Raw genomic sequence first — 25888 nt, 5'->3', positions numbered from 1 at the left:
CAGATGTCTGACAGGACTGCTAGATTGCACTAGGGTATCCCTTCTAGCAAAAATTACTCAAGAAAGGGCAAGAACGGGGAGACTGTCTGTGAGAAAACACCTACGGAGTTATCACATTGGAATCTCTTCAGAAAAAGAGTTCTAGTTACCCAGGCATTAGTTCTGCATCTTATAATGGACAGGAAGAGAGGGGGCTTTGAGAGTGCACTGTAGCGTTTTTCTCAGTGGTTGATTATTTTCTCTTAAATTTTCAGGAATTTAAAGCTTGCACAGGCCAAACTTTTGTTTTACTTTGGCAAAGCAGGAGGCTGAAGGGCAGGAAACAGAGGAACTTTGTTTTCACACATATTTGTGTAAAATATCAGTTACACATTGAGCTCTACCAACCCATTACAGTAGTGCAAGAGAAAACACACAAACTTAGTCCAAGAGCTATACTTATGGTTTAAATGCAAAATGGCCAGTCTGTTTATGGAGCACCTTTTGAAACGTCACCCCCAGTGTTCCAAGATGATTCCTTTAAGCCCCTAATTTTAAACCAAAAAGCAGGAGAGTCCACTTTCCACAGGCTCTGGGCTGCCTGCAGCCTCTGAATATACTCTCCCAGTTTCTCTTCCCCACCAAGAACAAAACGCTTCCCCTGCTGTGCCCATTTGCTGCCTCCTGGCTGAGCAGGCTGCTGCAAAGGATCTTTGCATCTGAGGCTGTCAGAAGATGGTCTGTAATGAGCTCCATGTACTGCCACTCTCGCAGGCAGAGTGGGTTAGTCAGAAAGCACAGTTTGAGCACCACTTGCTGCACAGATCTTCAATAGAAAGCGTAAGAAGGTGGATATGTAACAGTGAACCCAACTTCCAGCTCAGTCCACTCTTCTCTGCAGTTTCATCTAACATGGGCTTGGCAGCCATCAAGGGAAAAAACAGTCCTTTTCACAGTACATGTAACCTTCAAAGTCTCCTCTATGCATCCCAAACAATTGCACACAGGCAGCAAGAGAGGATGCTCCTGCAACTGCAGAACAATCCCTCTGTGTTGTGGCTTTCAGCTCCTCGATAGGAGGAGGCAACACTGTTCTGTGCAGAAGCTTTTAACTATTAAAGCGGCTGCTTCCGTTTCCCAGGAAAGGCCGGGTGGGACAAAGACCTCATATATAAGATGCCAAAGGACCTCACACCAGCAGGAGGGGGAGTTTTCTGCCTTCCCCAAGCTGTTTCCTTTGTCTTGCATTCCTCCTTCAGTACAGGGGACAGAGCCTTTGTCCGAGGCTGGGCTGACTGTGTGCAGCTTCTCTCCTGCTTCCTTATTGCGGGAGTCAGAGATGCTCTTCTTAACAGGGCCTGCTGCTCCCCAGCATTTCGGCTCCTCCTTACCCTCCTGCAGTAGGGAGGCTCTGGGTAGGATGGAGAAAAGGCTTCCTGCAGAGAGCTCGGCTCCCCTCCACTTCGGGCAGAAAACATTAGCAAGATCAGTTCTGATCTTGAACTGCGGCCACTCAGGATAAACACCTGCTAGGGGCCAGCATCCAAGCGTCCCAGGGCACAGGGCCTGCTGGCTGTCCTCCTACCACTTCGGCTGTTGCAGCAGCCTTGCACAGAGATGCGTCACACAGCTTCCTCTGGGTCTCCATGCCTGTTTCTTTCCTCCCCTTCCCAGTGGCAGCCCGCATGCAGTATGAAGGCTAAAACAACTTGTGCATTTATAAATGCAACCGTGTATCAGATTTACAACTGTTGCTGCTCTGTCCATCCTTGACATTGGGGAGCAGCCTCAGGGCACGTGGACTGATTCAAAGCACAGAGGGAAGACTGATCTTCCCCCCCCCCCCCTTTTTTTTTTCTTTTTTTAAATAAACCAACTGAATGAACTGAACAGCTGAAAAGCAACGAGCCAAGTTCACTTCTCAGGCAGAAACAGGACATGAGTTGACAGAATTAAAAGGGACAGCATCAGTTGAAATTTAGCCAACTCAAACTGGGCCTAAACCTACAATATCTAAATTCCAGTAGCAGCTAAAAACAAGCCTTCTCTTTTAGGCAGTGTTGTGATCCCTTGCTTACTGCCTAGAAATACTATGCAATCAGTAAAGGACCCCAGGGAAGACAGCTTTCCTTCTATTTCAACAATGTCTTTTATAAGGAACAAAGACTTTCTGTGCCTCTGCTCCTGGCACAAAGTCTCTCCATGCCTTAGTGTCAACCTACCCTTTGGGGCCGGAGAAGGTCAGAGACCTGTTCTCAGCTGAGAGCTACAAGTTGGAGACACAATAGTGGCTTCCACGACAAGGCACAGGAAGTACCCAGCCTGACTCATGAGTCCAGACAAACTGCAGGAGAGAAAAAAGCCTAAACTTATGAGGTTAGACAAGTAGAGAAGAAAAGGCTTTAATTTGTATTACATAACTAGCTCACTGACAACATAACCCATAGACTTTTCATCCTCCAAGTTGAATGAGAGCACAGGTGTCTTTGGAAACTCCTGGGTTCCCAGTCATGCTTTCCTACTGCTGAACTGCAGACTGGGAGGAACCTGCCCAGTCCAGGTTCACACCACCAGTGCTGATGAAGCAAAAGACAATGTCACACAGCAGTGGTGTTGGTCCCCTCGAGTTCCTGAGAAAGTGCCCAGCACTTTTTAAGCCTGGCCAGAGGGTTGCAGGGGCTTTTCTATCACCATAGCAAAAGAAATTTTGTGGAGAACAGTTTCTCCAGTGTGACACAATGTCCTAGCAAGTCCCTAGAAAGGCAAGGGAGTTGCTACCCACCAAAACCAGTAAGAGCTAAATAACTGCCAGTTTGTCTCATCAGTGGCTGAAGAAGTGACAATGCTCCAAGGCAAAGGGCAGGACTGAGCCTGGCACTGGGGTGCCTCCAGTATTACAAAGGGGCAGCACCCTGCCTATTCTGAACAGACAGAGAAGTGAAGTTAATCAGCCAAAATCTAAGGTCATGCAACTCCATTTATGCTGCCAGGAAGAAGGAGAATAGGGGCACACCACCTGCACAGTAGCATAACAGCACTCAGCAGCATTCACAGCTATATTTCTGCTCTATGCTGTCAGCTAGTTTACAACCCATAGCTGAAACCACTCTGAGACAGGACTCAGAGGAAGACAGGCCACCAGGTGCGTGCTAGTTCACAGCCTAGGAAGCCTTAGCCACAGCCAGGGCCACTGCAAAGTTCCTCTCTAATGACTGCCAAGGCTGTGCCTCGGTACGCAGCAACAAAATGGAGCTGAGTGTGTTTCCCTGCCTCACAAACAAAAATAAAAGCATTGGACTCTGAAGGTCCCAAAAATTAGTCATACAAACAGACAAATAATATTAAGCTTTGCAAATGTGCAGAGAGGAACGGCATTAATCTCATGTAGGGAACCCAGAAGTACCTCTGCATGCTGACCCATGCACCAGTCTCAGCATCACCAGTGCCGAGACCTGTCCTCTCCTTCCTTTCCAGGTGAAAGGCTCCCCCCGCCAAAGAGCCTGGATGTTGCAGATGGTCAATATTGCTAGGCTTATTCCCTACAGACCCCTGCTAGGGGTCAGCAAGACCATCTTAATATTAAAAGCAGGCACTGGGAGTTTACAGGTTCTTCAAGAGGGGGAAAAGAAGAGTTGTAATGTCTTTCAAAGAGCTCTGCTGAACCAAACCTGGAAGAGTCACAGAAAAAAACCCAAATGGATTAGAGAAGAAAGTTTGATGCCAAAGACTAAACAGTGAGAAGGCTTCTTGCGACTTGCCATGTGAGGAAAGTGGATAGATATCTAGCTGCCCCATCCTTCAAGCGCACTCAAAGAAAAAAACACATAAAGCCACACTGCAACACTAATGTCTCTCCTCCAATAGCTCAGATACACAATCAAGTTAGCATAGGTTACAACTGCACATGCAGGCTGAGGCTGACATGAGGCAAGCTATCATCTCTTGTGCTGCAAATGAAGGGTTTTCTGCAACTGGCACTGCCTCGTGTCAGCTGACGAGCACATACACACACACAAAGCGAGCAGAGCTGCTATAGCAGGATGAGCCTCGTCTGGCAGGACATGCAACAGGTATTGGGCATCCAGCTTTGGGCAGGGCAGTGTGATCAGATAGTGCCAGCAGGCAAGTTTCAACCCTTGAGCATCCCGAGCAGTAACAGCAACAAGATGGTAAGGGTAAATCCAGTCCCAGCTTCAATGTTTTCTCTGCACAACCCTGGGAGAATATTTCAAGAGAAGATGCATTTATGTGCCTACAAAATGTCTCCTCTTAGAGTCATCCTTTCTGCAGACAGAAACATTTCCCATGAGGTCTCTTCAGTGTCGTCTGTCTGATCGACACCTTTTCAGAGAGATGCTTCTCTCTGGATTACTAGCAGTGCTGCATAAGCTTTGTCATCTACAGGGGGGAGTAAAAAGGGCTGGGTCCATCTGCAACCAGCACTTTGGTACAATGCCTATCAGGACAATTTACAAGAGTTGTATTTGACGGTTCCCTCCCCAACAACTTCAGAGCCTCCAGCCAGCTCTGGGAGAAGCCAGTAACAGGTTGGAGACTAAAGCATGAGCTCTATAGCTGCCTGTCATGCCCAGCATGTCAGCCAACTGCTCTGCACACAAGCAACCAGTTTGTTTTATCAGCCAGCACGTCATTTGGTACCAGCCACAGCACGTACGTCCCAGCTGGAAGCTAGGGGATGTGACAAGGCTGGCTTAGGAGATGGGGGGAAGGATGGGAAATATTGGGGAGGTGAGCTCATAGGCAGCAGTATGGGGAAAAGTGGATTTATTGCAGCAGTGTGGGACATAGTGGGGCTAGCACACAAAGACGTAAAGGACCAGGCTTGATCTGTGCTGCTGCTCACAGAACAGCTTGTATTATGGGAAACGTCTAAGAGGAATTAGACTAAAACCCAACCAATTTCTTATGGACCACTGAATAACTATCAGATGATGAGAGCTTTTGGCCATGACAAACTTGGGTTAAATTGGAACCAGTGACTTAATGTTTCCATACCCCTTTGCAGAATAAAGGCATGCAGCCTGTGCACTTGGTTGAGTCCTGTTCACCTATGGCAATTTACTGTGCTACACTTTCAGTGTTTGTGCAGAACTCACTACGTAACAGGTTCTGTTGAAATGAAATTGATGTTGATTTATACTTCTTTGTAGAGCTAAAAAACACAGTTAATCCCCCCCATTTTTAATCTAAAATCCTGGAATACTACAGAGGAGCCAGGGCCAGCTCTACACTGGAAACTGGTCAATATTACAAACAGATGATAGAAAAAAAAATATATATATTTTACAGAGCTATAGCAACCAGAAGAGAACAATAAATCAGCCTAGAGTTGAAAAAAAAAAAAATAAAGGCACAGTCAGGGAAAAACTTATATGAATTACCAGGAGATTTTATTTGGCTTTAGTCATCCTACTGGGAAGAAATAAACACTGTTTTACAAACAAGCTAGACAAGCCTCATTTGTATTCAAGGAAGCAAGGAATTTGTTTGGGGTTTGGTTTTTTGATTTTACATTTGGTTGTTTTGTTGTTGTTTTTTTTTTCCTTTTTACACACAGAAATTGGCCTGTGCTGAGAATGTTTGAAAACATGTTGGCAAGTAAAGAGTCACTGAGGCTACCACATTGAAGCTTTCTGGACTCCAGATCTGAAGATGAGGCCTAGCAGTTACACCAGGGCAGCAGGTGTCAAGGTATATGCTGGCTTAATGGCTGCAGGTCTGTGACCCCAGTCAAATCACTTAATCCCACTGAGTCCTATTTTCAGTGTAATAGTTATACTGCCTGTCAAACCAAAGTGCCTCTGTGGCTCAGACTAAACTAACTTGAATCAGATGAAAACTACTGAATAAGAAGAGTCCATCTACACCTGCAGTCCTTACAATTCCTGTAATCACCCTTGTTTAAAAAAGGGGGGAACTGCAGCACACAATGCTGGCATAATGGCCCCAAACTGATGCACTGGGCCAACGTGCACACAGGCAGGAACAGTGTGCGTGCTTCCTCAAACTATAGACAAGCCATCAGACAATAATTTCTACCTGAAGAAAGCATGACATGTCAGAAATAACTAAGGAAGGCTAGACATACCTCGTTTGGGGCTTGCTTTTCAGCCTGGCTGCCAAACGAAGGCTTGTGTGGCAGTGCTGCCTTGGGCACTTGCACACATCAGTCAGAACCATCCTCCCTTCCAGTAACTTTGGGAAATTGACCCACAGATTTAAATTATGACAGAGGACAGAAGCTCACGGATACTAAGTTCCTGCAGGTTTCACAGAAATAACTAAAGGACAAGAGAAGATATTTCATATCCTTCATATTCTTATCCTCTGAAAAGGGAATCCCGCACCATGACAGTGCAAAGGGGGCAGACATGCCAGGAGAGGTGTTTGTGGGAAAAACACCCAACACAACAAATCAGCTATAGCTAGTTTGGTCATTGTTTTGACACGTTCTTATCAACATGTGTAACTCGTCATGTACCTGCTGGAATTAGTTCTGTCCAATACACTTTTCAAAAGTGTAATAAATTTTCTAAGGAATAATTCATGTAAGTTTCTCCTTAAGTAATCAGCTGAAATATACATTAAATCGCCACCCACAAATTGCATCTTGCATGCTTACTTCCTTTGCTTGTACATTTTGTTACTACCGTTTTGCAGTCCCCAAGACATAAACAGCTTCCTGCTACTGACTAGTCAAAGGTTAAATATTAAAATTCAACTTCTATATTAGCTGAGGCTTCAAACTCACATTTAAATATCTTTTAGTGCACTAGTAATCAGGAGACTATGAAAAGAGATAAATTATATATTTATGGAACCATAGAAAATTACGTTTAGAAGACCTGAAGAAGACACCTAGTCAGTCAAGACATTTATAATATAAAGGAGACTAAGGAGGCTCCTACTCTGCCCTCACCTAAAGGAAGGATCAACTCTTCCTGACACATATCCATGAATAGTTTGATTTGTTCTCAAAGGTATGCAGCAATGGGGAATCTACAACTATTCCAGTACTTCACTGCACTTATCATTTGAAAGTTTTTCCTAATGACAAACCCTAAGCCTACCTTACAGAAATTTTAGTACTGATAGGCCTCTCATATCCCCAGCAGGCACATGAAAAATTTATTACTTTATTCCCTACAGCAACCTTTTGCATATTTGAAGACTGTTCTCACATCTTCCTTCCATATTCTCTTCCCTAGACTAAACAAAAGTAACACTTTTGATCATTCCTCCACAGGTCATATTTTCTGGACCTTTGGGTCATTTTTATTGCTCTCCTCCAGACTCTCACCAACTTGGACTCATCTGACTTGAAGTCTTTTGCCCAAAATGAGATACAGGCTCTCCCTTTCCCTTCAAGGTGTTGCCAGCAGCGTAGGACCCTATCATATGCAACACACAGAACACTTCTATTTATACATCAGAATAATTTACCTTCTATCTCTCAGCATGAAGAGCGTGTTGGTTTAGGTATAGCTCATTGGTGATAGTAACTTCGAATCGTTTTCTTCTCCTTTTCAGAACTGCTGCCTTTCCCCAGTGATAATTGTGCATTGGATTATTCCTGAGTAAGCACAGGATCTCACACTTGCTGCACCTCCCTGACCTTACTGCACATTGGTACTTCAGACCATTTCAGCTATTTGCAAAGGTTGTTCTGAATCCCAGCCCTCAGCACCATAGTGCTTTGCTCCGTCTGCAGATTTCATCAGGATACTCTGCATTTCATCATCCTGGTCAATACCAAATTGCATGAAGTCTAGGACAGATTTTAGAGGAATCCAAACTCTACACATCTTTTGTGGTTGACAGTTACTGAAGAGTCTAAATATCCAACCAGTATTGCATCCCTCTTTCGTTTTTATCAAGATCACATTTCCTGAGCTTGCGCACATACTTGTTGGAAGGGACAATGTCAAGTGTATCACTGATACCAAGGTAACCAACATTCACTGCTTCCCATGGTGCCTGTTACTTCAACACAATTAGTTTGCTCTGATTTATTCTTGATAAATCCATGCTGGAATGGCCATTATTCCTTAGATACTTTCTAGATGGTTTGTTTTTCCCAGCAGTTTCTCAAGACCTGAAGTCTGACCAATTAGAAACCTCAGGTTTTTGCAATTTTGGGCATTTTGTCAAGGAGTTTTTTTGGCAGGTGGGGGGGTAGGGAGGGTCGCGGGCAGCAAAGAACAGAATTTGCCATTTTCCAGCCTCCTGTAATGCCACTTGTCATGTCCCCCCCTGCAACGGTGGGGGCTCAGACTACTCAGGCTGACGTGTTCTGGGGTAAATGCTATCAAGCTCAGCCAACCTGCAAACCTCTAACTGATTCATAGACATCATCTTAAAAACTTCTAAAGCTAGTTTCACTAGCTAGTTCCCCACTACATTTCATGCACTGCAGAGAATATAGCCATGACATATGCTATACCATTATCTTTAGACTCTATGCATGACAAGTTTTTCCTGACAATTTCTCCAAACCTGTACCTTACAGCTGCAGCTGTTTTCTTTCAGGCCAAGGAACCTGGAGGCAGCAAGAACTCGTACACACAACACATTTGTTTCCATGCTACATCAATATATTGCCCTCATGATGTATAAAAGGCAGGCCCTTGAAAACAACCTAACTTTAGAGAGGAAAAAAAAAAGCAGATGTTATTTTCAGGAAAACACAAACCATAGCCTCTCTATACCAATCAAGCATCATAGTACTGCAGTACCTAAAGAGTTAACAATTGTAATAAGCCCTGGATAAGCTTTCTGTAGAAAGATTGTTTCTTCCTCTTTATTTGAATTGAAGTATAAATTTGTTCTACCATGAGATATTCCCAGTATACCCACGAACCATGACAAGCTAAGGTCACTGAATTGCACAAAGTTTAGTTTTCAAGGTTGGCAGGTTTGGGGTTTTTTTAAAACTAAAAATAAAAGAGTTGGAATTTGTGGTCATGGTCAAACAGTGATAAAATTAAGAACAGATAAAGCCACAAATAAAATATTTTGAGACTTGCGAGCTTAGTTTTGTTGAAGGAGGGGAAGTAGGGCCATTTAATCAAAAGCACAAAGCATCAAGCATTTGTCACAGTGAACAGAGAAGCCAAGGCTCAAAGAGGTCTGAAATTCAATGCAGAAGACTGCTTTTCTAAAGCACAGCCACAGTGCAGGAGAGATGGAAACAAAGGAACAGAACATTCATTTTCTTAGAAGTGTTACAAAAATACATCACTTGCAATGAGACATGCTTTGCAACTGCAATACATAGCGATAATATTTAGGACAGCAGTAGCTGCTAGATGAGTCTTTGACTCAGTCATCACCATTTGAAAATGCTCAGGGCACAAGAGTATAACTACACCTTACTCTCCCTCAACTTCAACCAGACCCAGCAAAGCACATCCATGATAGCCAAAAAGTTGGCTTGTTATTCAATAGATAAGAATTTAGCTCTTAGCATAGCTTTCAAAGTAAACAATCTTTTGATACGTGAAAGTGCTTGGAGCCTATCCAAAAAGTTCCTGCCAGTTTTTTGGTTTTTTTCTTGCTTCTTGTTCAGAATGGATTCATAAGCATTACTTAGGTTGTTTTGGTTCATCAAATGTTTTTAAGGCTATTTGGGAGTATTAAAGAGACCCTGCAGATTTTTTTTAAACAATTGAAGAGAACAACATTAAGGTACATACGCCAGAATCAAACAATGCTTATCATTGTTGCATTTGACAAATGCTCCAAATGGCAGTCAGAAAGAACTGAAGTCAGAAGTCAGAAAGAGCAAAAAGAAACCTTTCATCATATAAAATAATGCTGTCATGCCACAGCCTGCCTAACGCCCAATGGGCTTCAGAAGAACCACCCTTTCAAATACTTCACAGTTTTGAAGTTTTAACATCTGACCAGATAAGTCCTGTAAGAGACCAAGGAAAAAAGATGATGGCAGAAGCTCACTTGGCTTTGCAGAGTGAGCATGTTAGTCTGGGGAAAATCCCCATTTGGCAGGAAAAAACCCACACTGCCAAGCACTGGGAGCCTGATTACCCAGAGGTGATGCAAGGGAGAACATGGTAATTGCTCTGGAGACTGCCAGGCCAAGAAGGGGCAGCTCATGGGAGTAAAGCAAAGTAAAGCAGGACATGTCAGATGTAGCAGAAGGACTGGGGAGTCTGCAAAGCAATGGAGTGAGCGAGCTTACGCTAAATTAGAAGTGACTGCATCTAGCTATGGTCAACTGGTATCGCCCTGAGAGACCAAGAAGAAACATGACAGAGTCTGCTCCATTACAAGTCTTACTTTTAAATGCATCGTCTTGTCAGGATTAACTTGATGTCTGTGATTAGCCAGAAGATTTTAGCCTGAGAAAGTTCTTATTCAAAGGAGACAAGTGATAAACAAATTTGTACTAAAATAAAACTAGAGCTTGATCACTTGCTGCAACAGCATACAGTTTCCTTTTTTACAGGGCAAGGAATGGTTTGTAATACTTGGTGACAGCACACAGCTGCTTGCTGAAGGGCATGAAGCTGTATGGAAAAACAAAAAAATCCAACTCTTCTGTGATATTTTAAGGGGCCTCTGGGGGTCTCTTGTCCAGCCTCCTATTTGAAGTGGAGCCATCACCAATGCTAGATCAGGGCCATTGTAGCTTTGTTGAGCTAAGTCCTGAACCTTTTCATGAACGGAGATCCAGCTCTCTCATAAACTGTTCCCTGTCCTTTGCCACCTTCCTTGTGAGCAAATTTTCCCTGAAGCCCTTCCAGAACCTCCCATACTACAACTCAGAGCTGTAGCCCCTTGTTCTATTACCTAGGGCTTGACCCCACAATCTTGTAACTACCCTCCCAAGAGCTGTAGGCTCCCATTAGATCACCCTGCACTTTCTCTTCACAGGCTAAACCAGCCCTGCTCCCTCCAGCTCTCCTCATAGCTCGCATGCTCTAGGACCCCAACCACCCTGGACTCTCTCCAGTTTTTTAGCATCTCTTAAACCAGGAGGCCCAAAACAGGACACAGTACTTTAAGTGCCAGGCCAAAGAGGTAATGCTTCCCTCAATCTGCTGCTCATGCTCTTCCTAAGGTAACCCAGCATGTGGTTTGCCTATTGCATGATGAGCATAGCATTGGCTCATATTCAATTTCATATTCAAAGAAAGAAGTCAATTTATGATTCATATACTGGGTTTTTAATAACGCAAATTGAGAGCTAAACAGCCAGAGGCTAGAATCCATTAACATATATTTGAGCAGTGCCTTTAAAGAGTCATCATGGACAGAAAGTCAAAACCAGCATGGATAAGCAGAGGATAATACTGGAGGCCCTTAGAAGTTCACATCACACTGATACGTATGGGCACGACCACTCCTTCCAGTCTAAAAACAGTTGATTGGCTTTGAGGTCAGAAAGATGAGACTGCATTTGTGCAGGAAACCAAACAAGGAAAGTCTCTGCCCCGAGTGCCAGCTTAGTCACTGAGAAGTTTGTCCTAAAGTACCCTACCAAATCCCATTTCACTCTGCAGACCTCCTCTCACCCATGAAAATGATGAGACAGAGAAGCAATTGCTACAGAGAGGCTGCTTAACGTGCAAATAGAAGGCACTGAAACTACTCTATTAAAGAGAGTGTTATGAGAACCTACACTGGACTAGAACATTTAAAAGGCTCCAAAAGGGGTCTTACATGCAAGATAGATATAAAACTACATACAACATGTTATATGTTAAGAGGGAGACTTTAGACTCAGATGTGTTCTTCAGACCCTGCAAGCCAACACATAGAAAATGTGAGTATGAATTCATGACTGCATGGTCAGTATCAAACAGCTACGGTACAATACAATTTAGGCAAGACGGGAACCTTAAACAATGGCAAAAGTGATGACAGTCACATGGATTTAGATGCTTAAGAGTAGCAAAAATCAAGATAGAAATGTGAGCCCCAATTTGGATGGCAACTGGGGAAGATGGCTACATAGCAAAGGTTACAAAAAAAATGCTTGCGTCATTTTAAACTCCAGCAAGAGACACTCCCAATATGATGACAAGCAATAATCTGTGTTGGCATCGATCTCTGTCAGTCAATACTTAGAAAGGAATATACCACAAGAGTTGCCGCTGCCTCAGATTTGTCACAGAGGTTAGCAGAGCAATCCTGTTTTCATCCAGACCTTTCCCCTTTGAGAGTCAGCTAGCTGACTGAAAACAGCAATAGAATCAGAAGTTACTGAGCAATTTATTAACTAGTAGAACAAGTACCAAATGTTACAAATACAATAATCATTGATTTAGAAGGTACTTTACCTGTAAAGGACCTCAAACTAGGTTAAAAGAAATTCTTAAAATATTTTCATTCAGATCTGGTGCTGAAGAGTGCCTTTCAAGTACGTTATGCACTCAACCATTCTGTGGGTGTTCACATGGTCACACCACAAACTAATATTCAATCTACTGGTATAAATGAAACCCAGAAAGAGTAGTGCAAGAGGACATTTTGTAGGCACCCTGGTTCACAGTTTTCTGGCAAGTCTCCATTTGCATTAATGATTCCCAGTTGTTAATTCCTTAGCCCTCCCAGCCTTGGCATCCCTTATGACTTCTACATTTTCTCATCTCAGCAACTTCTTGTTTACATATGTTGCTCCTGCTCAACTGCAGAGACCATAGGAAGAGATTTGCTTGTGAAGGAACTGCAACTTTTTTTGAATTTACAGCCCTTCTGCTGAGAAGTAAGACCTTATCACATGGGCGCTCCTCAGTCATTTCAGGATAAGAAAATGAGGTTTTCTTACCGAGAGAAGGCAAAACCAACTGTCCTGGTTTCAGCTGGGTTAGAGTTAACTGTCTTCCTAGTAGCTGGTACAGTGCTATGTTTTGAGTTCAGTATGTGAAGAATGATGATAACACTGATGTTCTCAGTTGTTGCTCAGTAGTGTTTAGACTATAGTCAAGGATTTTTCAGCTTCTCATGCCCAGCCAGGGCACCTGACCCAAACTGGCCAACAGTGTATTCCATACCATGTGACATCCCATCTAGTTTAGGAACTGGGAAGGGGGGGGCAGGGAATCGCCGCTCGGGGACTGGCTGGGTGTTGGTCAGCAGGTGGTGAGCAATTGCCCTGCACATCATTTGTATGTTCCAATCCTTTTATTACTATTGTTGTCATTTTATTAGTGTTATCATTATCATTATTAGTTTCTTCTTTTCTGTTCTATTAAACCATTCTTATCTCAACCCACGAGTTTTACTTCTTTTCCTGATTTTCTCCCCCATCCCACTGGGGTTAAACCACGACACCAACACCACAGGAAAGCAACGAAGAGCCACTGGGCAGGCTTCTTATGGTTACTAACTGTTCTATATCTTCAGCTTTTCAATACTAGAGATTTGGAGTTACCTGAACAGCAGTTGGCTTTGTTCCCAGCAAGCTGGGCTGATGGAAGGAACACACGTTTTTGGGTTCCCACATGAAGACAATTCCCAAGATTTGATTGAGTGCCGATAAGACAAGTGTCGCACAGTTTAACAGATGCGGCCCTTCAGAATGAGAGCAGGAAAAAGCGAGGCAGTATATTTAACCCTGCAGTACCTGACTGGAAGACGTATCTGGCTAAGCCTTGCATTAACTCTGCTGGCCATGTAGGTGGTGCCGACTCCCCCGTTTCTCTCTTTAGTCGAAACGTCAGCTCAAATCCAAAACCACTTGGTCCATCTGTTCCTGTAAACCTGGAGGGAATGAAAAACAAAAAGTCACGACATACTTCTTGTAACCAGAGCAGGCTTCAAGATTAGGACCATGGAAAAAGGATGAGTGTTCTCCTCATAGAAAAGATAAGTTTAGAAATTCTCTTATTTCAGTCTACTCCAATTCAAATGGTGCAACATCGTTAGGTTAGCTGATGTAATACAATTTAAAAAATAAGCGTCATTGTAGTGTTTTCAGTCAGAATAATGCAGCCTTGAAACCATGACTTCTTTCCTGGGACTGGTGGGATTTTCAGCAATTTGTTTTTAAAACACGATTGTAAGTTTTGCACTGATAGCTAAATGGGAACACCAAAGAAAGTGCATAACAAAGTAATGTTATTCCACCCTTGTGAATTTGAATTTCTACACATTGAGAAGTGGGATGCAACTAAAGTACTGGGTAGTAGGTTTCTGAGTTGAAACAGTTGAATATTTTGAAGTACAGCACATAATTTCTGCATTGCAGGTGGTCAGCAGGGGAGAGGGAAACAAGAAGATGCAGGCAGGAAGTTAATAACCTCTCACACGATGCACTAATTCTCATTTTGCTCCAAGATATGCCTGCATACATCCTCCTTGTATATCTAGGAGGATAACAGTGGAAAAGCATTGAATATGACAACTACTGTTCAAGAAGCAGTAGTTTGGCCATTTCCCCATTTGGCAGAGATAGGTGCCTATTTATTTGGTTTGGTCAGATAGGGTCTACCCAGGAGAATAAAGTCATAATCGAAGTATCAAGGCTATAACAAAAAGGAGTAAATAAAAGGATACCCCATACTACTCTTTGCTTCAAGAAAACTAGTCCTCAAGAATCCTTTTTTAAAATATTTAAACATATGGGAAATTTCCTGTTCCAAGTTCCCAACAGCTAAAAATGCCACATTTGCCTGTGAAAAATGAGAAACCTCATGGACAAATACACAAACTTACAAACTTGCAAGCTGTCATTGAATCTCTCACTCATTTGCTGTGGCTGTTCCACAAAGGCAGAGGAAAGAAGGAAGGATTTACACTGAGCATAAAGGCACCTTACAGAAGCTTTCATAAACCAGTATCATTCTGCAAGTTCAAATCTCCAACAACTGCAGCCATTGGTAAATTCTCTGGAGAAACTTTGTGAATGTCTTGGATGCTGGTACCTTGCTGACACATATGAAAGATACAAAGCACAAAGCATTAACATTGTACTCCTCCTAAAAAAACAGTAACAGAGAAGTCAGGAAAGTAATGAGTGCACTTTCCATTTGAAAAACCGCAGTGCAGTGACCAGCTCCAAGTGTTGAAGGATTGTTCCAATAGTAAGGAGTTTGTTTTGAAGCAGAAATGCTTTATGGTGACCCTGCCTAATAACAAGTGTTAAAACCAATCAGACTTGAGCATCAATGCAACTCCTTCAGCATGCAATGTAACTTTATTTGAGGATTCTTCAAGTAAAGTTTGACTGTAGTAGACTGTCAAATGATGTAATGAAAGTAGTTAAGAAACATACTCAAGGACAGAACTAGACTATGGGACAGCCCAAAGAGCAACAGCAATTACAATGCAACAGTCCAAAAGCACCTCAGTTTTACAGTAAGACAATGAACTGAAATGGAATGTGCAGGAAGGAAGCCTCAAAAGTAGTATTTTGTATCTGTGCGTGGCCCCAGGTACATAAACTGAAAGCTGCAACACAGTTTCTGTACTAACAGATCTGAATATTTCACATAGTTTGGTTTAGACGTGGTTCTGCTGAACCCTGCAGTTTTGAGTGAAAGTTTCTTTTAAATATCCCTAAAATGCTAAGAAGAAAAAAATAAAAATCTGTGACTGAAAACAAAGGAGTAGGTATTGGAATTCAGTCAGACATCTGCAATAAAGAGGAGTGAACAATATAGCAAATAAAGTCTTTATTTCATTAGTACGAAAATATATTAGCATGCCGATTTTTGTTTCTCTCCACCTAATCCTCAAGGAATAATGTGAGTTATATACTACAGAAGCAAATTCTCTATGAACAGAGCAGAAAACACATTTCAGAATGGTCAACTGGTACATATAAAACCTCTTTTAGAAAACAAGTGTACCTTTAAGCAACAAGTCAAATAATTACATTTGGTTCTTAAACAAAGCAAGAGGTTACTGAATAACCAGCCAGCCAGGGAGTGGAATCTGGACGTGGAGTGAAACCTGTGTTCTGCAATCATGCATGCAGGTCTACCAAAAAGATTGATACAGGATGGTGATAGCCTCACATATGCAAAGTGGTACTTTGTACATTCAGCACCCCTGTAGTGTTTTATTAGTTTCACACATCAGTTAGCAAAGGAAAAACAGAAATATTTCTTAAGGGGAGAAACAAAAACACTTCAAAGTGGATAGTTTTCAAGGACTGATTCCAGGACAAAGTATACACCAGAAACTGAAACACATTATGAATGGGTCAATTTTAAGAAAGATCAAAGTTAACAAAAAGCCTTCAAGCTGATCTTTCACAGTTAACATTTTTGGAAAGTAAGATGGCTCCCCATTGAATTTCCTCCTTTCAAGCCACCTTCTGAAACAACACAGCTTTACTTGTAATATGCATGGAGCTAGAGTTTAGTGGGTTGTTTTTTAACTCCACAGATCTCTCTGCTTCCCAGAAATAACTGTTTAAGAGAAGACCACCCATGCTTTATATTGATCCATATGCAAGTTACTGAGTAACAGAAGCATTCAGGTGAGTATCTATCAAATTTAAAGCAACAGGAGCATTTAGGAGAACTTTGCTGGTCAGCAACATATCAGTAGTGGCAAAGCTGTAAAACTGACAGGCAAAGTTACTTTACATGAATTTTTTTTGTATGGTAATGAAAAAGACTCTAAAATAGAGAAGAACTACTAGAAAATAAATAGAATAAAAGGTAGGAAGATGAGCAGTAAGTTACTTCCCTTCTAAGATTTAAAAAAAATCCCTGAAGAATCAAAAGATTCTAAAAAATCTAGATACTTCTAAAAAACACTCAAAAAATGCAGCAGCATACAACACTTATAATTCTCAAATTCTTAAATAAACAGTTAAATCTTAGAAAAATCCTATCTGCATGCAAGAGATTTGTATTTAAAGATTAGATTTAAAATGTTTTTGAATAGTTAATGGTCACAGGTTGCTGAAAATACAACACTGCCTTGTTACAGTGAATATTTAAATACATGCAATTCACCTGTATCATGCAGCTGTTCCAAGGTAACAGTCTATAAAGTAAAAGTCTTTGATTTGTTTAATTTTAGGTTGGTAATTTGTTTTTGAAGAAACTGTGACACATGTGACTTTAAAAGCTTGCAATTATTTTAGAAATAATTTATGTTTAATTCAGACAAGTCTTTCATAGGAAGAAATATTAATATTCAGAACACAATTAGGATAGTAATTTTCAGTTAGCATTTTTGCCAAAGCTTTTGCTCTTATTCTTCAAAAAAAATCTTGTATTTGAAAGTAAGTTGAATGTAGTTTCAATAGCTGCCATAAAATTTCTCTCAATGAACAACAGACCATAAACCAGGAGCAGAGCTCCTGCCTGAAGTTCGGAAGACGTACATGAGAATGGAGGCAGACATGAGCTTCAGGAACTAAATAAACCTATAACCCTGCCACATACCTCTGACCCTTGGTCTAATGAAAATCACAGAGAATCATCCAGTAGCCAAGTTATGCAGCTTGGCTTCTCTTATGGAAGTCCTTTTCACTAGGGAGCAAGTGCTTACACCAGCCCTGACTCCAAAATTTGTGAGGATAAGGATGCATCAGTGCACTGGTGGAGAGGCAAGTAGCAGCCACAGCCAATAAATGCATGGGAAATGAATCTGCCCAGTAAGAAGCCCAAGACTTCCAGATACGCATGCCATACGAATGGAAGACCAAGCAAATGGCTTTTTATCCCCCTCAAGGAAAAACAGACTCCTCACTTACAGCTGGGCTGTAAGCAGCTGCTCATTCCCCCAAATCACCTGTGTCCATTTTTGTTCAAGGCCTTACCAACAAGACAAAAGATGCACCTATCATAACCAAGAAACCTCTCCATGATCAGGAAGCTAATAAAGTAAGATTCCCCATAAACAAATTAATTTTATACCAAGAGGTTTCATTACTTCCATGTGGAAACACTGGATTCCCATGGCAGCCTCCTCCCTGTAGGGTACACCCCTACTGCTTGGGGTTATGTCAGCAGGCTGCCGAGGAACTGGACAAAAAAGGATCACACCTTGCAGGCTTGTAGATATTCAAGCTCATGGTCCTTCCTCCCCACAAGTTCCCAATTTTCACCAAACTTCCAGAAAACTTCCAAAAAAGTCAACCACCTTCAGCCAGCCACGGTCAACCAATAAGCTAAAAAAAAAAAAAATATATAGTTCCAGAAGAGAGACACTGAACAAGTCTCATTTCCATAGAAAACTGCGTGGAGGGGTGAGGATAACCTACAGATGGAATAAGTCCTGTTAAAGCATACAGAAGCCAGGTTTGCTCATGACCTCTTCCATCGACCCCCCAAGTTCACTGCTACCTGCACCTGTACGAATTTGTTCCCTTCCAAGCAGGCAGCAAAGCATCCATAGCAGGTTAGCCTGACCCACTCCTGTGTCAACTGCTGAGGTAACACGTTTTTATTACATACTTTTTGTTCTACAGAAGCAAGATTCTGACACTATTTGGGGTTGGCTTCTTTGTGAGCAAGGGAGGTGGGGACTAGGGTGGTGGTTTTGGGGTGGGTTTTTATGGTTGTGATTTGGTTGTTTTGGTGTTTGGGTTTTTTTTAAATCTGAAGGGGACCAATTCAGACTACAGCCAAGTTAGAACAAAGGCTTTGGGAGCTCAGTTCAGCATCTCAACACTTCAGTGCTTTGCTAGTAATTTCTTCAGCAAAACAATTACAATGCAGCAGTCCAAAAGCGTCTCACCTCATCTTTACAGTAAGACAACGATCTGAAATGGAATGTGCAGGAAGGAAGCCTCAAAAGTAGTATTTTGTATCTGTGCATGGCCCCAGGTACATAAACTGAAAGCTGCAACACAGTACTAAGTTTCTGTACTAACAGATCCAAATATTTCACATAGTTTGGTTTAGGCTTGGTTCTGCTGAACCCTGCAGTTTTGAGCGAAAGCTTCTTTTAAGCACCCTAAAATTCTAAGAAGGAAAAAAAAGAAATTCCATATTTTGCCCCCAAACTAAAGATACTAACTATAAAGAGACAGCATGGATTGTATTGTGCCTGCCACTGCTTTGCCCCCTCTAACACAAGGGCACATTACCTTTATAGCCAACCTATTGCGAAGCAGCTGGCTAAGTTTTCACAAAAACAAGCACTGATGGAGAAATTCTTGGCTTGCTTGCATGCCCACTGGCATACATCAGATAGTTTTATATTATGACTACAGCAGTAATGGAAGGCTCTGGTATCTGCCAAGTCAAATCCAACCCTGTATTTAATATTAAAACCTTATTTTGTCACATGAACAAAAATAAACCTTTTGAAAGCCAAGGTCATATATTACGTGCCATTCTTTGGGTTAAAACTCCCTTTATCTGTTCAGCAAATCAGCTCAGCAGAACCAAGCACATTGCAGCACTGCGCATACGCTGAAGGAGTCTGGCTTGTTCTTTTAATGAGGTAAGAGTTTCACTGATCATGATATTTAGTTCCAGCAAAAGAATCCAAAGAAATAGAGGCCCCTTTATTTACAGAGCCATGCGGCAGGGCCCCCCGAGCCCCCCACCACCCTGCGCTCTGCCAGGCCCTCTCCTGAAGCCACACACAGAGTACTGAAAAGCTGCTCCCCTCTGCAGCAGAGTACCCAGGGCGTTTTTCACATCAAATAACCCAGCTTAAGAGGATCAAAAGCCAAACTAGCCCTTTGCTTTAAAAGCAGCTCTGAAAACCAGAGGCTTTTCAGTTTAAATCAAAGCTATTTGCCAAAGCATTTTCATTCTCACTTTTGCAAGGAACGAGAGGCTTGCTTCACTGCAGTGCAAAATGGCTGTATTTCTGAAATTCTGCTTTTGAAACTACACAGCTCTGGACAAGGAGCAGAGTGTACTAGGTGTTTATTTTTTGAGAGTTTAAGAGTACGTGTATATAAATATATTAGGTGAACCAATCCCTGAAAATGGGAGTTTATGTTGGGAAATGCTGGCCCTTCACTACTATTATTTCAGCCAGGGAACAACAAAAAAGCGGGAACAACAAGAAAGCTCTTTCAGTGTATTTGGGGTTAGTTAGGACTGTACTTTCAGAAGTCACAGCTCCACTCCCAGCAGCTCCAGGGAGATAAACCAGGTCTCTTCTGGGAAGCGAAGGCAGGCTCACAGTACTCTGGACTGACTTGTCCCAGCTTCAGTTTTCAGCTCCATCACCACTACTTTTGTGAAAGCACTTAAGATGCGTTTTGCTTCAACTCCCTAATTGCATTTCCCCACATCTTCTACAAAGACAAAGCTTCCTGCTCTGCTGCTGGTGAGCTACTCTGATACCATTTTGAAGGCTCCAGAAATACAGTATCACTAAATTTCTAAGCCTGGCACCAGGAAGAACTGCTGTTATTTCCATCAGAAAGCAGTTTTAATTCTACCACCACCGCTGCCCCCCCCCCCCCAAAAAAAAAAAAAGGCACAGTAATTGTCAATCCATAGCATTTAGTACTCCAGATCAGCCTATCAGGACATTTTATAAGTTTGAGAGGGGTGGCTAAACCAAGCTGATGGGCAGTGCCCCCTACTCTGCTTGTTGAGACCAAAGTACTGTAAGGCCTAACTCTCACTAGCATTTTAAGACCGCATAGCTAGTAACCATCTCAGAAGATTTTTCTATTAGCTAGCAAAGATACTACTATTGGCAACAGAGGACTGGTGTAACAAAAAGCATCAGAGTACTCAATGACTAACTTCACAGGTCCTCCCTAAGAAAAAATCAAGTTGTGTACCATTTCCCTTTCACTGCCCACATCTGCTTACAAATAAGCAACACAAAGGGTGGTCTCCTGTTTAAAACCCAAGGAGAAGCCTTCAGCAGGCTGTTACAGCCATTGAGTTGAACACCTTAGTTTCTCTACCTCCCTGGAAGGACACCAGGCAAGAGCTGATGCACCCCAAACAAGACTACGCAGAGAGTGAATCTTCTAAATTCAAGCTCCAGGTGCATTATACAATGTCTTCCCACTATAAGCTAAAGACTCTCAGATTCCAGAGCTTCAGGAGAGAAAAAAAACAAAACAGTGACCCTACCTACTGCTTCCAGCATCTTGCCTAACAGGAAATGGTTGGTTTTAGTGCAGCTGTCAAACAATATAAAAGTCTCATCCCAGACCCCTGATAGCATGCTGGGATGCTCCTGTGAAGCAATTTCATAAGAAAATAGGCACAGGAACCCCCCTACATGAAAGGCTTAAAAAGTATCCAGAAAAGTTATTTTGGTCAAAACCCACCTGCTTACTCACATATTCTCCCAGATTGTCTCCTGGCATTGAAACAAGCATCAATTTTAAAGAAAAACACATAAAAACATCTGAGGGAAGCAGGGGGTGGTTATCTGGACATCAGATGGTTATCTCTTCAGAGCACTTGACAGGAAATTCCACAAGCTCTCACCACCCCAAACCTGCATGCAGGGTCTTACTGGACTCCTTTCTAGCTTGATTTAAGAAAAAGCTTCATGCATAAGCAAGGCAAATACACATGCAAAAAGAACACATGATCAAAGATTTCTGTCCATGTAAAATCAAAGTTGGAAAGCGAGTGACACATGGTGCTCGAGACGTCAGTCTCTGGCTATGCCCAAAGCTGTTGCTTGGAGCTTGCTCTTGCAGTACATATCAAATGTGCAAGCCATTGACCAAATGGAAAACCTTTCTAGAAACAGCAACTTATATTGGTTTTAGAGAATTATTCCAACATCTAAATCCAAACAGATGCAGAGGCACTCGCTCTGCAGTTATTTGGAGGCAGGTTTCTCAGCTTTCCAAATACTCACATAGGATCTGCTTAGAAAACTTACATTGAGATAGATCTGAGTAAAATTTGTGAACTGATTTGTGCTGGCCAGTATGAAAACAGAACTGTGCTTCACTGAGCTACCATTCAGCGAGTGAAGTGCCGTCACGGGGCAGAGGGGGAAGAGGAGACTTCAGTTTAAGTTTCACTCACACAAACACAACAGTGATTTCACACATCTTACTATTCAGCTTCTTCAAAACTCAGCTGGTGACAACCTTTCCCCTGAAGCCTGGAGATTCACAGTTTAGGTTTTGATTTTAAAAAATTATTTCTGTAAATAACAAAAGTTGGTACAACAGATAAACTGATTTTTCCTCTAAGCCTTCAGACTACAGAATCAAGTCAACCTTACTCCTAACTCTGCAGACACAACTGTCTTAGGAGAGATAGCGTCACTTGAACTACACAGTAATACAGCAAGCGTTTCCAGCAGCTTTAGACACAAGTAGCATGGGAATTGTTGTGTGCATTTTGTAGACCTGACAGACCAGCCACTTTTTAGACACCTGAATCAGTCAAGCATGTGAGAGAAGCGCTTGGCACACAAATGTCATGAAAAAGTGTCCACACGACAGGCACCTACATCACATGAGCAAAGGCTAGGTGCTGGGCTTGTTCAGCCTTAATAAAAGAAAGCTAAAAGGAGGGGGGGGGATCTTATTGCTCAACTACCTATCGGGAAGGCAAAGGGAAGACTGAGCCAGACCTTTCTCAGAGGTGCACAGCAAAATGGCGAAGGTTGATTCCAGTTACATGTACCTGGAAATCTTTTTCACATGATAGTGATCAAACCCTGGAACAGGAACCAGGGAGGCTGTGGAAGTCAGCCCTCTGAGCAGGTATCAACTGGAAACTTTCAGAGGTCCCTTCCAACCCAAGTGATCCTATGAAGCATCACAGCCAAGAACACAGGTATGAACTTTTACTACTGGTACCCTGTGTCCAAAACCAAGCTGGCAAGACCCACAGCTGATAATTCATGAACACGTGAGTTAAACCCATTTTGACAGAAGTGGTTACTATAACCAGCTCCTGCCCAGCCACATGGGAAACTGCTCCTGAACCATGCTCTCTCCAGCCTAGCACATTAAAGTAAACCACCATCAGTTTTCAGGTCACTTTAATGTGCTGAGCTGCAACTTAAGGCAATTTAGGGGGTTGCTTCTTTGAAGTTCAGCTTGTCTATGCCATGAAAGTAGCAACATCTGAAAGAAGGATAGGATCCTGCTTAGCTGCTGGAGGTTAATCCCTTTGAGCTCTAGAGGTTTGGAAGCATTATCATCTCATTCTGGAAAGCGCCAACATACGGTCATACATGTAAGGATAGTGCACATAGATTAAGGGCAAAAGGCTGTAATGGCCCTGTCGGTGCCAAAGGAATCTATCTGCTTCGTTATTAACACTAAGTCATGAAACTTCAGCATACTCTTAAAGTCATAAAACAGCATCCAGGTGACCCAAGTTTGAATCTATTGTCTGCTACAAACTTCCCAACCTCCTCAACAAATTACTTAGGAATTTGATTCTCAGATGTAAAATAATGATATTTCCCTGCTTCAAAGAGTAATGTGACACACTCATCATATAGGAAATGCTTATATACTCCATCTATCAAGGTCACAAAAGCTGGGAAATTAACTCCACATTCTGCACAGCATGGACAAATACTGAACACGGGAAATGACTAAAACAACAAAATATGAAACAGGAGGTTGCATGGGATGTGTCACTCTAACCCAGCAAAAGATGTCCACATGAGGGCAGTTTACTTTTTCTCTGTTTTACGGTCCATGAACATAGCAATACCAGTAGGTTATGGTTTGATCTCCCATTACAGTCATAACTAAACTGACAAGACCAAACCATTTCATCTTCATGATTCCCAAAACACATATTTAAAAGAAAAAACAAAAATCAAAAAACTATGTGAAATCAAGTGACTAGAGGACTAGCCATGCTTTTCAGCTTGAGGGCTCACACATTTCTCCACAAAGCCACCCAGGCTTCCCACCTCATGGACAGCAGCACCCATCCCAACCCAGCTGAGGTGGCCCTGAGAGCAGGTTCTCAACCACCACCTGCAGCACACTGCAAGCACAGCTAGCACTGCAAGTGAGGCCACACTTCTTGGCACTGCAGGGAAAGCACAAACAGTCTCACTGCAATGGCCCAGGGAAGTTGCAGCAGAGTTGCATCATCTTAAAGCCCACTGAAAGGATCTGGAAAGATAGCTAGGAGTACAATAAGGATTTACTATTGCATTCACAGAACAGGGAGTAGGGAACTAGTGAAAAAGAAAACAACTTATCTAGACCTGTACTTTTAACATTTTACTTAAGCTGTCTATTTATGTGGCACTTCAGAGCTACTTATGTTGCATTTCTACGAGGTCCAGAAGAACAGTGCTCTCATTTGGCCTGAGCTGGAGGTGATTCTGCAAACACAGCACGCAGTCACTGTGCTATACAGTGCACCAGGGAAGACAACCTTTCATCTGCACACGGATCCCACTTCATATTGGGACTGAATCCTTAGCTCTGATACACTAGTCTTTGTATAGCCTGCAGGGAATGGTAATACATCTTCAAAACTTCACCTAAGGGCTCAGCTGCAACCTCATCAGGCAAGAGAACATAAGCAAAGGGCCAGTTCAAGCCAGCCTGGCTGGGAAGGATGGTATTGCTGCGCTTGGTGAGCAGCTAGGAAAAGGGCACCGACTTTCCTTGCAGTGTCTGCTGGCTCCTTCCTAGCTCCTACTGTGGAAAGTTCTGCAGCTGCTGGGAGGAACCCATTCGCATAACAAAAGCAGCTTTCAAAAGCAGTATGGGAGGGTGGAAAGAATAAGAGAAAAACCCAAAGCCAGAAGCTACACTGACAGCTACGGTTAGGTTTTTTTCAGCATTGCCTAAAAGTCTCAGGCGAGGATCAGGGCTCCAACACGTTACGCAGAATATAAACACTGGTGTCTCCCATTACTTTCTTGCTGGCTAAAGAACATACGTTAACAAAAAATCATGCAACAAACTCCTTTAGCACACCCTTGGGCACATTTTTAGGACTCTCATACAATTAAGTTCTAAGCTGTGCAATAAATGAGCTTGAGGCATAAAAGGTTTTTAGGAGCTTTTAGGAGCCTGAACTCCAACAGATTTCAAGCGAGGTTTAGGCACTCGAGTATCCTGCTAGATCTGGGATTCAATCCCTGATCTTTCACTTCATTAGCTGTGGAAATCAAGACAATACTCCCTTACTTGCTGAGCTGTTACATAGTCTCATTTCATTGTAAAGGGTGCACTCAAAAACATACTGATGAGCACCATAAGAGATCGTAACTAATTAAACAGGCAGGGAAAGGCCCTTGGAGCTCGAGCTGTAATTCGAGGGAAAAGAAAGCACCAGACTGCTGGTGAAAGACTCCCAAAAGGGAAACACGAGACAGCTGCAATGAAAAGTCTGCTTTTTTTTTTTTAAAATCTGCCTTTAAGTGTTAAAATTCTCCTGCAAGACTATCGTTCCTTTGAAGCGTTGGAAACTTTCAGAGGTAGGAATGATAGGCTGATATTTTTGATCTACAGAAATAAACACCTGGCTTGTGAATGCTACATGGACTCCATCCATTGTAAGACAAAATCCAAAAGGATATAATCAATCTTGGCCTCTTTAAATCAAACAAAGGAGGAAAGAAAGCATCATTCCTCCCCTTCCCTTCAGTGGGTCCAGGCTTATCCCTAAAGATTTTAATAGTGGTAAAATAGTTTTGCCTCTCAGCCAAACCACTTCAGTTATGGAAACTGCAGAATGGCTCAGCTTCTCTTACAAACAGGAGTAAAGTTGGGAGAGCAATGTCAACTTACAGCATGTTTCAGTACCACTTACTTTTTAGTGCAGTAAGCACAAACATGCTCCTCATGTTCCTGATCACTTTAGAAGGAATAACCTACCCAGTCAAACAGTTCAGCATACAGCTCATCACAGCCACTCTGCTACAGAAAATCCCCCATCCATCTCTGAATACTAAATTCTTTGCTATTCTGCTTAATGTTACTCTTCTGGGTAAAAAAGAATTCAAGGCCCAGAGACGTATTATTTTTGCGTAATAAAGTTATACATATGGATTCAACTTAGCTAGG

The 25888-nt window shown here is 42.3% G+C and overlaps 1 protein-coding gene across 3 annotated transcripts in view; it reads right to left on the bottom strand.

Moving 5' to 3' along the window:
* Nucleotides 1-25888, bottom strand: part of SUFU (SUFU negative regulator of hedgehog signaling) — a 99536-nt gene that overhangs the window by 57231 nt on the left and 16417 nt on the right. For all 3 annotated transcript variants that reach the window (XM_075026273.1, XM_075026274.1, XM_075026275.1), the window contains one exon: nt 13592-13728. In XM_075026273.1, the coding sequence (XP_074882374.1) occupies nt 13592-13728 (137 nt within the window). The remainder of the gene's footprint in view (nt 1-13591; nt 13729-25888) is intronic.

Source organism: Buteo buteo, chromosome 4 (genome assembly GCF_964188355.1).
Source record: "Buteo buteo chromosome 4, bButBut1.hap1.1, whole genome shotgun sequence".
Taxonomy (NCBI): domain Eukaryota; kingdom Metazoa; phylum Chordata; class Aves; order Accipitriformes; family Accipitridae; genus Buteo; species Buteo buteo.
This window is presented reverse-complemented; position numbering and strand designations above follow the sequence as displayed.